The sequence below is a fragment of the Papaver somniferum genome, chromosome 2, assembly GCF_003573695.1.
Source record: "Papaver somniferum cultivar HN1 chromosome 2, ASM357369v1, whole genome shotgun sequence".
In the NCBI taxonomy this organism is placed as follows: domain Eukaryota; kingdom Viridiplantae; phylum Streptophyta; class Magnoliopsida; order Ranunculales; family Papaveraceae; genus Papaver; species Papaver somniferum.
The window spans coordinates 147,773,347-147,788,440 of record NC_039359.1 but is presented as its reverse complement, the minus strand read 5'-3'; the positions used below and the strand labels follow the sequence as shown (position 1 = coordinate 147,788,440).

The window sequence follows — 15,094 nt, the reverse complement described above, 5'->3', positions numbered from 1 at the left end:
AACCGGCCTTATGAATATATGTTGGCTTGTCCTAGTGGTCCAATGACAATATGTGTTACAGGAATACGGAAGGAGCTTTTTTTTTTTTTTTTGTAATCTTATTCTGATTTGCACGACAATACCACATATAGGTTGAGTTTCACACGAACATGAACTCATGCATCATTCCATCTATTAGCTAAAGTTTCTCGGTGGTTGATCACAAACACAAGAAAGAATCTTATCGATGTTTGCATCAAAACCTCACTTCGTGTCGTCTCAAAAGCCGAGTGACGGGTTTATTTTGTCAACTCCCCAAACATGTTTTTTCCCTTTTGCTCGAATTTTTCTTCTCAAGCTCTTACTAATAAAATAAAATAAAAAAACTCGTACTAGCATATATTGCCTACTACAGATGGTAACTTAACACTTTCACCCATCTATAAGATTATTGTTTCTAATATTGACTAGGAACATGTTGGTCCTCGCTCTTCAAAAAACAAACAAAAATGATTCATATGAACACCTAATAATTTTATCACTTTATTACAGATATATCCGTCGTAAGTAATAACTCTTATGAATAAGGTCGGAGGCGAAGAATAACTGAAAACACGTTGGGAAGTTGAGCGAGAGAGAGTTTGCCCAAGCTTGTCCAGTGTCCACCATGACCATGAGTGACCAACCCTTGTGCCTTATCAGTTGCCAATGGATGAGTCAGGAAATATACCACGTGTCATATAACAAGACCAGTAATAAGATGGTTTACATAAACCCAGAAGTACCGTATCACTAAAGGAATTTTTACAGATACAGGAGAGAGATAAAGTGTTTTGTTTTGTCTCTGGTTTTTTGCTGCTCCGTTTTTTTTCTTCATTCGATAAAACCCAAAAACAAAAAAAACAACAACAAGAAGAAGCACAGACACACACAGAGAGATTTTTTTCAAATCATCATCTGAGATAGGTAGAGAGTTAGTGAAGAAATTGGTTTGCATGTAGAAATCCAGAAAAAAAAAACCTACATTTGAATGGATTTCTACATGTAGAAATCCGGAGACTGGTTCTTCAGATTATTTATTGATTGCAGTAGCTAAAAAGAGTGATTTTAATTGATTAAAAAAGAAATTATTCAATTAACATGAATGACAGTGAATCAACTACTAGTTCTGGAAGAGGAGGATGTGGTGGTGGTGTTGGCGGAGAAGGATCAATAGAACAACAACAACAACATCTTGAATGGAAATTTTCTCAAGTTTTTGGTGAACGGGCGGCTGGTGAAGATGTTCTAGAAGGTATTTATTCCTTCGTTTAGGTATATGAATTTTTAAATTTGTTTTTATAAGTTTTTCCGATCTGTTTTTGGATGATTAGAGTTTGGGTAGTTTTTTTGGGGTAAATGTGAGATTTTGTTGATAATGCTGGAAGTTTGATTTGGTGGATTCAATTGGAAGTTAAAAAAACAATGTTAGAAGCTTCTTCGAGCTAATTTTTATGTCTAGAATGTATTGCATTAGGAATTTAGGAGTGATTGTCATTCGGATGTATTCGGTTTTGAAATTAGGTCAACTTAAGGAATTTAGTTCTATACAAACCATTGTAGTTGACTTCCATGCACAAATTTTAGTTGATTTATGGAAAAGGCGAGGGGTTTTGGGTTAAAGGAAATATGTTGGTAGTCTTCTGGTTCAATTGTTTTGTGTAAGCTCAGAGGACTTGAAATTAGCTGGCTTTCTGTGAGATGATGCTGTGTTAACTAGCTACCTATAGTGAGGAGGCGTATCAGAGTTTTTCATGGTTAATTTAGTAAATGTAGTGGTGAATATGTGTCCGTTAACCTATTACTTGTGACTGTCAAAGTTTATCCTCAGCCTTGGGGATTGCACCTCCACCAGACCTTTCTTGTAAGCTCTTGGCAGTGATTCCTGTAGTTCCTTGACTTTATCCAAGTTTGTATAGATTTGTGGAATCGGTGGTTTTTTTTTGGAATAAGTGTTGGGGTTTTGTGTTGAAGGAAATATGTTGGTAGTCTTGGTTACTAAGTTGTTTTGTGTAAGCTCAGAGGTCTGGAAATAAGCTGGCTTTCGGTGAGATGATGCTATGTTAACTAGCCTACATATAGTTAGGAGGCGTATCAGAGTTTTTCATGGTTAAATTAGTTTATGTATTGGTGAATAAGTGTCCGTCACCTTTTATCTGTGATTGTCGAAGTTTTTCCTTAGCCTAGGGCACCTCCACCAGACCTTTCTTATAAGCTCTTGGCAGTGATTCCTGAACTTCCTTGGCTTAATCCAAGTTTGTAGATAATTGGAATTTCTTAGCTTATATCGGCTTCAGAATTAAAATAATTTGAACTCATTATTCTGCAGAGACAATATGGGTTAAGTTTCTAATATGGTGATGATTCGTGTTGGTAAGATTTTTGTTTACTGAAAGGAGGCTTGCCAGTGGAAGAGTCAAACAGGCAATGCAATGTAACATGTCAATGGTGCGCTCTGCAGAGTCAAGCATGATCCTTGAATCAGAACTAGTTAATTTGTAGCCAGAAAAGGTTTTATCTTCCTCTCAGAACATAATTCTGTTTGCAAGCTGCAACTAACGAACGCGTGTGTAATACCTACATGTTGAACATTTTTAAAGAATACTGTTTCTAGAGATGAAACAGTATTTTTAAAGAATACTGTAATACCAAGCAGCAATGCAAGAGTATAAGAACCTTGTAGACTAAATCTAGTAGGAAAAACTACAACCAGAAAATATCAACTCCTTTGTATCTCAGAAAACATTGGTCCCAACAACAGCTTCAAGAATAAGTATATCTGCGATATTTCTACTCCTTCCTGTTCGCTAAGCAGAGTCTAAACAAGCCTCAAATGCATGGAAGATTAATTTTTGTCCTCTTACTATACGTACCTTGAGGTGTCATCTGAGTTCATTAGCAGGCTAACTATCTTGTTGCCTTCTGCAGTTGACATTATTTCAGCAATTGAGTTTGATAAAAATGGGGATCATCTTGCTACTGGTGATCGTGGGGGTCGAGTGGTTCTATTTGAAAAGATTGACGCAAGTGACGTATGTTCATTGACTCTCTTCTTATAATTTGATATTCGGCATGCTGTTTCAAATCTTGTTCCTGGCAACATCATTGAATTTCCATCTGGCATTTTGTAGCATGAAGACCGAAAAGATCAAGAAAAGATGGATTACAGAAGCATTAGGCATCCCGAGTATCGCTATAAAACTGAATTTCAAAGCCATGAACCAGAGGTAGGATTTTTTGGCTATTGCTAATGACTTTTCTGCTCTACATTTTAGATTCTGACTGCTAACCTAAAAACTGCCTTGGTTTGTTCTTCAGTTTGACTATCTCAAGAGTTTGGAAATAGAGGAGAAAATCAACAAGATCAGATGGTGCCAGACAGCTAATGGGGCCGATTTTCTGTTATCCACTAATGATAAGACAATTAAATTTTGGAAGGTAAGAAGTATGAAAGTCAGAACACCGTTATATATTTATTCCTCATTGTGTAGTTTGAGCTTACTCTTTTTACTGAACATACTGTTTTTCCTTTGTATGTGTTTTACCATTGATTAGAATTGTGTGCTGGTCCTTTGAAGTATTTCCTTCACTATCTCAGTCAGTCTTGGTTGTACCGTACACGAAGCATCAGATACCATTTTCTACTATAAGATTATGTTAGGGACCCGAATATCATCTGAAAATCAAACGATCAGGTTTGGTAATGAAGTTGTAACAAATGTCACCAGATTGGCTTTTGGCCCTCTTTATCAGCCAACTTTGCCCATCTCTCTTTTTGTTATATTATATATGTAGTGCAATCCTTCAGAATCACGGTACAGTTGGATGTTCTCACCTTGGAGGTGGCCCAATGAGATTGGACTTATGTAATGAGTCAAAATATGGTATTGGCGTGCATACGCTGATTAGCATTCTAGCTTAATGGTGTTTACCGTAAAACAGAGTGTTTTTGACTTGCAGAGTGTAGATAAATGGTCCTAATATCAGTACCTGTTTGATCATGGGCAGGTTCAAGAAAAGAAGGTGAAGAAAATATCTGAGATGAATGTTGATCCCTCGAAAACTGTCGGGAACGGTAGCATGGCTTGTTCGAGCACATCAACCAGCCCAAAACCACATCTTTCTAATGGACGGAGTCCACAAAGATCCTACAATTATTTGAGCAATGATTTCTCCTTTCCTCCTGGGGGTGTTCCGTCACTACATTTACCTGTTGTAGTGGTATTGCTCTATCCTACCTCTAATCTGAATAAATTTATCTATTTATTAGTCTTTTGCTGATTGAAGTCTCGTCTTGAATAAATGAACCGTAGTTTCAGTCTTTCAGCATGTAGCCCATCCAGTCAACGTGCTAAGTTGCTTATGGACCTATCAATAATTGTAAATGACCATCACTTACTTTTTTGCTAACCGGTTATCCTTTTTCTGGCTACAGTTACATAGGAATTTCTCGATGTTCTCTTTTACCGTAAATTATGGTTAGCAAATATATGTGAGGAAAATTGGGCTAGAGGACATTTAGTGCATCATATTTTCTTTATCTTTTCCCAAAAAAGGATCACACCTTATAATGATGGAAATGAAAACCCTAGTAAATTGCATAATGTGGTCTTTTTCCCATAGAGAAATTGTGCGCCTCATAATGTCTCGGGGGATAGAATTTTGGTCCTTTAGCCTAATTACTACTGTGTACGATTTGTTGTCAACAGCACTAACATTTGCAGTATTGATGGTATTTAGGTAGCCAACCATGAGACAAGCCTAGTGGCTAGATGTCGCAGAGTATATGCTTACGCTCATGATTATCACATCAACTCAATTTCAAATAACAGGTGAATTATTGTATACTTTCTGTGTTTGGTGATCCTATATGTAGTCTCTATTCTTCATATCACTTTCTTAAGATTCACAAGTTTACGTACTATTTAATAATCACGTTATCTACAGTGATGGGGAGACCTTTATATCAGCTGATGATCTGCGGATAAATCTTTGGAACCTGGAAGTAAGCAGCCAAAGTTTCAATATTGTTGACGTGAAGCCTAAAAACATGGAGGATCTAACTGGTATCTCTAAATTTTATTGTAGATGTAACTTGTATTAATTGTTTGGTTCATTTTGTTCTGTACTTTAGTACTTCACGATCGCATTTGCTCGAAACGGTGTAGCAATTGTTAATATTGTGAAAGCAAAGTGCTTTTATTATTGATCACCACAACACTTTCTTTGCATATTCAATGCACCCTTACATGGGAAAAATAAGTAAGCACTCAATGTTTATTTTATGTATCTTGATTAGCTGAGCATTCAAGACTCTCCTTCTTTTTCACATGTAATGGTGCGTTTAACTTTTCCAGACTCTTTCTTTTGATGATCTTACATATTCAACCAATAATTTGTTGTATCTATTGCAGAGGTGATCACATCAGCTGAGTTTCATCCTACACATTGTAATATGTTAGCATACAGTAGCTCAAAGGGTTCAGTTCGACTTATTGATTTACGGCAATCTGCTTTATGTGATACTCATACGAAATTGTAAGTAACCATTCCCAGGATCTACTCCTATACTGCATGGAGTTGGTTTAAAAATTATATTTGCATTGACCACATCATCACCATTTTCATTGCTTCAATCTTCTGTTTTGCTGTGGTTTTGTGTGTCTTTTGACGTGTTAGCCAATACTATATATTGTCACTTACAGGTTTGAGGAGCAAGAATCACCTAGTTCAAAGTCTTTTTTCACGGAGATTATCGCCTCCATTTCAGATGTTAAGTTTGCAAAGGACGGAAGACACATACTAAGCCGTGATTACATGACTCTTAAGGTTCACATCTTTACGTTATCTGTTAGATCGTCGTAGGTAACTTGAATTATTTTAACTGCGTCGGACATGTTTCTGAAAACTCCTAGAAGGTGTTATCACCTTGATTTCTTCTGATGGAAATGCAAGTTTTTGTATGATTCCTGAAAAACTAGTATCATTAACATTGTAACAAAAATTGTTGGTTATCTTAGTTTGGGAATGCCGCTTAGACTAAAGTCATTCAGTAGGATCCCAACATTCTTTTACCGGTAGCTCTTTCCATCAACAAACCTTTATTTTGTATCTGCTGACGGACTATTCCTTCTAGCATGTTAAGATTTAGCAGTGAGCATAACAAGAAGTCCTAGACAAGGTTGACTAGGACTCCCTTCCTCGTCCCGCTAGTGTTTATAGCATTCAGAACATAGTAGTTATGTCTTGGAGGCAAGTTTTATTAATGCTTTCACGGGACATGATTTGAAAGCTGTCACCTATCTAGAAGTGCATTTACGAGAAGAAAACTGCTGCTATTTGAACTAATGGGTTGATGATCCCTCGCTCTCTGGTTCTGGTACAATGCATGGCTTGTGGTTCAACTTTTAAGCATGTTCTTTCTGTTGTACCATAATTCAGGTTTCTCTGCTTGTTCGGTTAGAAATTATACTATATAGCTTGAAATGATTAAGTCTTATATTTAGCTTCTAAAAATCATAACAAGTCAAAAGTTTCTAAATGGATTTTGATGGATAGCATCTGTTAACGTTTTTATAACAAGGATTAGTAGCTACTGGCTAGCATGATATAAACTCATTCAAATTCCTTTTCATAATTAACAGCTATGGGACATAAATATGGATTCCGGTCCAGTTGCAACTTTCGAGGTTCATGAATATTTAAGGCCTAAGGTGAGTGTTCTCGGAATAACTTGTACTCAGTGCAGATTTGGTCATACATGATCTGATGATACCGAGTCATTCTTTACTAACGGTTTATAACGAATTTTATAACGAATTTAAACCTCTATCAGCTCTGTGATCTATACGAAAATGACTCGATCTTTGACAAATTTGAGTGCTGTCTGAGTGGAGATGGATCCCGGATTGCAACGGGATCGTACAGGTCTGCTTTTCCATTTCCATAATCTTCTGAAACCTAATATCCTGCTGCTGCAGCTGCAATTAAACATGGTGCTAACTCTGTTTTTCTGATTCCAGCAATCTATTTCGCGTGTTTGGTTGTGCTTCTGGTAGCACAGAGGCAACAACTCTAGAAGCAAGCAAAAACCCTGTGAGGTATGTGACAACTTTATTAAGTTTGCTAAAGCATGTCCACTAAAAGGGTATTGGTAGACATGATAATACGTCATAATTTCCTGCACTAGAATTACTTCAAAGAACATTATGTTTATTTTAAAGGTTTATGCTGATCAACGACTTTTGAGTTTTTTTAACGCCCTACTTGTGATCTTGTTTAGGAGGCAAGTTCAAACCCCTCCAAAGCCAGCAAGATGCACCGGTGCTGTGCGGCGAGGTTAGTGTTATTCTGCTTATGTTTCATTTTTATTATGCTGGTGGGTCTATAGCGCATAGGTAGCTCACAGGGTTCCTTAATATTGGTTCTCTTTGCTGACTTTTAGTTCATTAGTAGAGATACTCAGAACCCATAAAAATAAAGCCTTCAGCTAGCATATATTTCAGAAATGGATAATTCGGATGGAACCCTTATAAACCAGTCCAAACTCCAAAGTCTTATATTGGAAAGAAGAACTTCAGTGAAACTGTATTTCATTCTGTAGTTATTCAGATTTTGAAGTAGTTTTTAGTGTTTCCGTCTACCTTCTTGAAATATAGTGGCGTATTGAGAATACAATTTGAGAGCTTTCAGCTATATCGTGCTTTCTGAAAACTTTATTCTGAAATTGCAAATATAAACTTTTTAACGTTCTCAAAACCAGTCATTCAGAGTGTTCATTGTGTCTTGTAACAGGTGGGGATGCTAGTCCTATCGATACCAATGGAAATGCATTTGATTTCACAACAAAGTTGCTTCATCTAGCGTGGCACCCAACTGAGAATGCAATTGCCTGTGCTGCTGCAAACAGTCTGTACATGTATTATGCATAGTTAGAGAGACGATGGCATTGAAAGATGTGCAAATGTGTCTTGTTTTGGGCTTAATAAAAAATCTTTTCTTGCAATTTTGTCTTCTTTTCTTATCGAGCCCTTCTACACAGACCCAGATTTTAAACAAAATCAAACACATAATTTTGGTGGTCTCTGCTCCCGTCCCGACCCCCACCCCTGGAAATTTTTACATACATGTGTGTCGGTTTTGGAATTTGACTCTGAAGATTTGAAAAGGAACCCTGATTTTGGGCAATACCTAAATCTTTCTAGGCATACAAAGTAATAGTCCTAATTTGGGTGACCTTATAAGGGGTACCCTATGTGTAGTTCAATTACCTATGTCCTTAAATCTTCTAAATTACTAATCTATTCCTAACCCTAATACAAAAACCTAATACAAAAAACACTAAATCAGTTTTCTTCTGGTCTTCTTCTTCCTTCCCTCCTTTGACTCCCTCACTTCATATCGCATTGCATCGTCGTGAAATTGATAGTCGTCGATTCATGAAAAATTGATCGTCGATTAAACTCTACTATATAATGGGTCGTCGTAAAACTGTAACACGTTCTAATAGATCAATTGAAGCACCAACTGAAAATGAAGATGTAGAACAAAGTGAAATCCAACCACAATTCGAACCGGAAGAACAAAGTGAAGAACCAGCACCTGAAATGAGAATAAGAAAGTAAGTTTCTACAAACCCATCTCGTATTTGATGTTTTTGATTGGTATAATAGGTTTAATAGTCAAAAATTAGGGTCTTGCGGCGGTTACAAGGTAGATGAGATTTGCGCCGAACTGTTCTTGAAACTGAACTCTGAAAATGCATATGAACAGTTCGGTTTAAAAGTTTAGATGAGATTTGAGCCGAACTTTGTTAAATAGAAGCCTTATATTTAGGATCGGCTTATTCGATACACTTAGATTTGAGCCGAACATGTATGTGTAGAATTTCATAGATTGTTCAAGTGTATAGGCTCGGCGTATCATATGATATTATTATGCGCCGAACATATGTTACAATTCCTAAGTATAGGTTTGGCTTATTCGATACTATTTGTTTTGAGCCGAATATGTGTTGTTAGAATTCTTTATTTTTGCAAGTGTAGAGGTTCGCCTCATTTTATGAAATCATTATGCGACGAATAGTTGGTTTAATTCGTAAATATGGATTCGGCTTATTCCATAATACTAGTTTTGTGCCGAATATATATGTTCGGCTTGGAAGTATTTTGTGCATATAAGCCGAACTATTCTCTGTAAATGATAATCAAATACATATTTTATATAGTTTGTATTCCTTTGTTGTTCGAAGTATTAGGCTTATAAGTTTTATGCTTATGTCAGGAACAATGCAGCTAAAAAGGTTCTTCTTCAACCGATAATGAGCCGACTCTACCATACTTGTGGCTTGGTTGTCGAAGTGTTTGTGCCGATTTGTGAAACAACACACAGACCTTTCTTTATTAGGTTCCAACACATCTTTGACCAAGTAAGTAATGACATCGGGGTAGTCGGTCTTCCAATGCTCAATAAGCATTTTAAAATTTTCTTCATAGACGTCCTCGGTGATTGACCATATCAAAGCTTCCCATTCGCCTTGGAAAGTAGCCCACAACATCTCATTATGTTCATATGCTTTCAAGAATTCTTTCTTTTTCTTTACTCGTGTCTCCAACGGTAGTTTAACAATATTCTCTAATTCTTTCAATTTAAGTGGTTGAATTATCGGTTGGCAGTTTTTCCTCACATTGCATCATATATGAAACGTGCAAAGAAAGTTGAAAGCATCCGAAAATACCTTCTTAATAGCATAAATCAACGATGAATCTTGATCGGAAACGAACACTTTAGGAAGAGCACCCTCCCGGAAGATAAACTTCAATTGTTCTAACCCCCAAACATAACTCTCTTTCTTCTCGTTTTTCAAGAAACAAAAAGCCACGGTGCACGGTGCCTTTGTCGAAGTATGCCTCACAATGTTCATCAACGACATCTCATATTTATTAGTCTTGTACGTGCAATCCAATATAATAACTTGTGGGAAGCATAGAGCCAATTGGACGCATTCCGGGTGGGCAAGGAAAAGGTGTGTGACTTGACCGAAGTCATCCAACTTCTTTTGGCAAGCGTAGTTATTCTTCACCCCTAACCACATTACTTGTTGCATCACCATCCTACTTTGCAAATTGAGTCTTCTAATCTTTTTTCTTGCATTGTAGACAGTTTGCATAGTCGATTTGTTATTCTTGTTGTCCGCCTTCAATTTGATAAGAATCCTAGACGGTGGAAAACGTGCTCGTGTCATTTTATCCACTTGTAGAATCTCGTTGGGTTTGAGTCGCGCTACTTTCGCATGTCCATGAAGGTCTTTGGGACATGGGTGGTTATGATGACAATCCATATCTTTATTCATTATCCAATATTGATCTTCTTTGTTCAAGGACTTATTTTTGAGGTTGAAAACGATCTTGAAAGGGCAATTTGTTTTCTTCGTCTTCGTCCTATTCTCTCTCCCGGTCTTCCCAACATATACGACACCCTTTTTAACCTTGCTAGCGCCGGTTCCACTACGCTCACAAATCATTTCAAACCGATCCCCTCGGCTGGCTTTGTTGTCCTTTAACTAGTACACAATTTACCTTTATCGCGTGTTCCTCAACCCAATCAACAACTTCGGGTTTAGTTTTCCATATCTACGTTAATTCCAAAGCAAATAATTTATAAGAAAAAAACTTTGGAATATTCAGACAACATTAAGGTAAACAAAAAGTTCTTACATACCAAATCATTTTGGAAGTGATCCTTGGTATCCTCGTGAATTATGTCTACTGGATCAAGTTGATTTTCCATGAGTACAGGTCCGCCAAGCACGATCTACAAAGAATATCACAAGGTTAAATACTAAAAAAAGAATATAATAGCAATGTTCGGCTCATTCGATAATCATATTATGTAACGAACTATGAACATTTACATGTTTCGGCTTATACGATATTCTCAATATGTGCCGAACCACGAGCAATATTTTAACCCAAAAATTAACAAATTCATGTTCGGCTCATATTATAATCATATTGTGTGCTGAACCTTGAATATTTAGAGGATTCGGCTTATACGGTAGTCTCAATATATGCCGAACCAATAACAATATTTTAACCCAAAAATTAACAAATTCATGTTCGGCTCATACAATTTTGAATATATAAGCCGAACCAGTAGTTATTTTTATTCCGGGCTATTCAGGATGTTGTTCGGCTTACTATGAAACTTTCATATAAGCCGAATTAGTGTCTAGCAAAAGGGTTGGAATTGAAAATTATAGGTTCGGCGCATGCTGTAAACAGATTCAGTGAGCCGAACCGTTCATCATTTGGTTGATTCGGCTCATAGATGTGAGCCGAACCCCAACCTGGTTCGCCGAACCATGAACCAAAAATCTAAACTTTTGATAATTTCGAGCTATAGAAGTGAGATTGAGCATAAGATAGAAGTGTACCTGTGTATTAGAAGCATTGGGTTCCTCATATATGTACTCATCATCTGGATTTGGCTCATAAAAATCATCATCTTGAGTTTGTGTTTGAGTTTGAGCTTGAGTTTGAGTTTGTGTAAAATCATTCTCATAATCTAAGAAATTAGCCATTTGGGAATCATTGTTGTAGTTGATATGTATTTTCCTAGGTTTTTTATATGAATTATGACCCTCTTGATCCTCCATTGAATCAAGAGTTAAAATTTTCTCACTTTCTCATTCTTTCTCTCCTTCTTAACCAAAACTTTGATTTTTTCCCCCCAATTTTTTCATCTAAACAACCTTTATAATTCTGAAAATTATCTTAATCACTAAACAAAATATTTAATCACCAATCCAGATTACTAACACTAATACCTAAAGGGTAGATTTGCCATTAAAAACAATTTGGATTAAGGGGATATCTGATTTTGTTATTTCACAACCTTTTTTTGTCTTTATTCAGTATGCCTAAAATCAACGTTCTTGAAAAGAGCACCCAGGACCGAGTAAGATATGAGAGGCATTTTCGAGCCTGGATCCACTTGATTGGTGGATTCGGCCCGTAATCCAGAATCAACAACTGGGCTTGGTTCCTCAAAATTACATCATGTTGTAAAGGAACGATTTTTTGGGGACCATTGTTTTATTTTGGGTAAAGACATTAGAAGTAAATCTAGGACACCCCTTATCTATATATTTATATTAATACCTAAATTACCCTCCTGATTAATTTTGGGCTATGATTAGTTAGTGTTAATAATAGTTAGTATAATAATTAGTGATATGATTAAGTTAACGGTAGTTAGTGAGATTAAAAAATCATATGTTTTTTTTTTAAAGAAGTAGAATTATTGAGAGAGTAAAGTTAGAGAAGATGAAGAAGGAAAACATGAAAAACGATGGATTTTACCAACCACAACCGGAGGAAGGGTATTTGGGTACTCAGGTATGCTTCAAACTTAGATAATGTTGGTAGAACTGCTCCAAATTTTCAAAAAACTGTAAATTTTTAGAGTAGATTTGGGCTTGTTCGGTTACCTTATGTGAAGAACACGTTACCGAACTCATCTGAAAGTATAGTTCGGTTACTTTTTCCAAACACGCAGGTTACCGAACTCGCTCTTTAATGGAGGTTTTTAGTCGTTCGGTAAACAGACATGTTACCGAAATTTGTTTATAGGATTTACAGAGTAATGTTCGGTTGGTTCGCAAACTTTAACCCAACATCATATCCAACCGAACTCCACATGTATGCAATTAGTGAAGAGTTCGGTTTGTCAAGATTTTTTGCGAACAAACCGAACATAGTGGGACAAGTTCGATTAAATTGAAACTCAACATAGTAGGAAAAACAACACAGTTCGGTTACATTGGATTTTTTTTTCTTTTTGTAATATGGGTAGAGTTCGGTTACTAGATAGTTTTAGAAAATTTTGCGAACCAACCGAACAGAGTAGGCAAAGTTCGGTTGTGTCATAACTTAACATAATGGGAAAAATAACACAGTTCGGTTACATTTTTTTTTTGTATTATGGGTAGAGTTCGGTTACTAACTACTTTTAGAATTTTTTGGGGAGCAACCGAACACAATATATTGGTTTTCAATGAGGAGTTCGGTTAAAACTATTTTTTGCGAACCAACCGAACTCGGAGTTTGGTTACGAAAAATTATATTCGTGATAACCGAAATGTTCTTTGTGTTCTTGTTTTCAGAATGTTCGGTTACAAAACTAGTTTTTTTAAAACTATTCCTAACCGAACATGCCACTTTAACTTCCATTTAAACCATATTTTGATGATTTCTACTCAATTTTCCCAATCAAAAAACGAATTAAAAAGATTGATGGGTTTTTCAATTGAACGAGAAACGTCAAGAAAAGAGATAAGTCATAAGAAGAAGAGAATATTTTTTTTTTCTCAAAACTAAAAAATTTCGATTCCCCTCCTGTTTTTGATTTTGATTTTGATTTTGGTTAATAAATTCATTTAGATTAAATGTATATGATTAGTTTTATATGGTTGTTAAGTTAGTTTTAATTTAAATTAAAGTAAAGAGTAAATGTGTATTTACTTAACTTTAGGACACTCCTTATAAGTATAGGGAGGTTGGCCTAATAACACCATGATCCCAAAAAAACCGTGGTCCCACAAAATCGTTCTTTCAAAGTAAGTCTGGAAAACACAATACTAGTGGGTTATGGAGAAAAGAGGCTTGACGCACCCTTTGATTTTGCACACTCTCAAACGAAGGCGAGACTTTTGTCGAGTGTGGTACTGATAGTAATCTTTAAATATTTTACCACCAATCAATCCATCCCATCCGAGTGCACAAACTTAGACTCTTCTTTAAAAAAAAGTGCGCAAAATTAGATTCTCGTAGACGTGTACATTTTAATTTCGGAAAGAGCGCGTAGGACAGGCCAAGATGGGGAAGAGTATATATTCGTAATAAGTAGTGCCGGCAAACTAAAGTTTTGTTTACTGTATTCAGAAGTCTAGGGTTTCGCAACTCTCTGAAAAGAATTCTTCAGGCCCATATTTCTCATGGAGACACAGAAAAAGAAAATCAAGATTAAGGTCAGAGTGTATACAGAAAAAGAAAATCGTTCAGAGGATTCTTCTAGCCTATATATGCATGACGGTAATAAGATTGATGAGAATATCTTGTTTGAGATTTTGATTCGGTTGCCGCTGGAATCAATCATCAGGTTTAGATGTGTTTCAAAGCTTATCTATATTGTCAGAACATAGTATTCTGACGAAAAAACTGAGCAGTACATGGACACTCTTTTCGAATCTTCAAAATCCAAATCAATTATCAGATCCAATTACATGCAATTCAATTGCATGTGATTTCGACTCTGAGCTTATGCGTAAGCATGATGGTTTTTCTCTTAGATTTCTTTATCCAGATAAATGTCCACAATACGGATACATATACGTTTTAGCATCAAGCAATGGTGTACTTCTCTGTTCCAATACAAGTTATAACCGGAAGTCGTATATCCTTTGCAATCCACTCACCAAGACGAAGCTCTCAGTCTCGCAAGTGCCAAATCATATTTCACGCGGTTCACTTAAGCATGGTTTTATTTGTGAATCGTATTCTTGTTTAATCTTGACACCCACAATTTATAAAATTGTTTGTGTCCCATGGATGTTGAAATCAACCTCTCAAACTACCAAATTCAACATTGATATATTTTCTTCTGATCTGGGTCATTGGAATAGATATGAAGCTACAGAAACGTCGACCTTAGTATTGTTGATAACACCATGGCCGACAACACTACGTTAACCACCAACTGGGTCGCATACCTTTTTGATTCATGGAATGACTGACATCCAGAGCCATTATTTTAATGCTTCTAAATCTGAGGTGAACAATTTTATTTCATGTTTTTTTTGTCATACCAGGTGTTTTCAACGTGCATATGTTTTAATTAGATTATAAGGTAGACTTTTTTATTGCGACCATATTAAAATGACTCGATGTATACAGCATGCTATTCAAATTTGCAATGGGATAGTTTGTCCTAATTGGGGTGTCTCAAGGCTGTGGCTGAAGACAATTAAAAACCTATGTGGGTCTTTTGAATATCTTAGTTTTACTCATCATAGTTG

At 36.2% G+C, this 15,094-nt stretch overlaps 1 protein-coding gene across 1 annotated transcript; it reads left to right on the top strand.

The window, feature by feature from the left end:
• The first annotated feature begins 839 nt into the window (after positions 1 to 839).
• LOC113349395 (serine/threonine protein phosphatase 2A 55 kDa regulatory subunit B beta isoform-like) lies at positions 840 to 8,026 on the top strand. Its single transcript, XM_026593371.1, has 14 exons — positions 840 to 1,273; positions 2,947 to 3,050; positions 3,150 to 3,245; positions 3,337 to 3,456; positions 4,027 to 4,239; positions 4,759 to 4,850; positions 4,966 to 5,084; positions 5,433 to 5,556; positions 5,724 to 5,847; positions 6,663 to 6,731; positions 6,854 to 6,945; positions 7,041 to 7,118; positions 7,301 to 7,356; positions 7,813 to 8,026. The coding sequence occupies exons 1-14, from the start codon at positions 1,120 to 1,122 to the stop codon at positions 7,947 to 7,949; spliced, it is 1,578 nt and encodes a 525-aa protein (XP_026449156.1). The 5' UTR covers positions 840 to 1,119; the 3' UTR covers positions 7,950 to 8,026.
• The last annotated feature ends 7,068 nt before the right edge of the window (positions 8,027 to 15,094 follow it).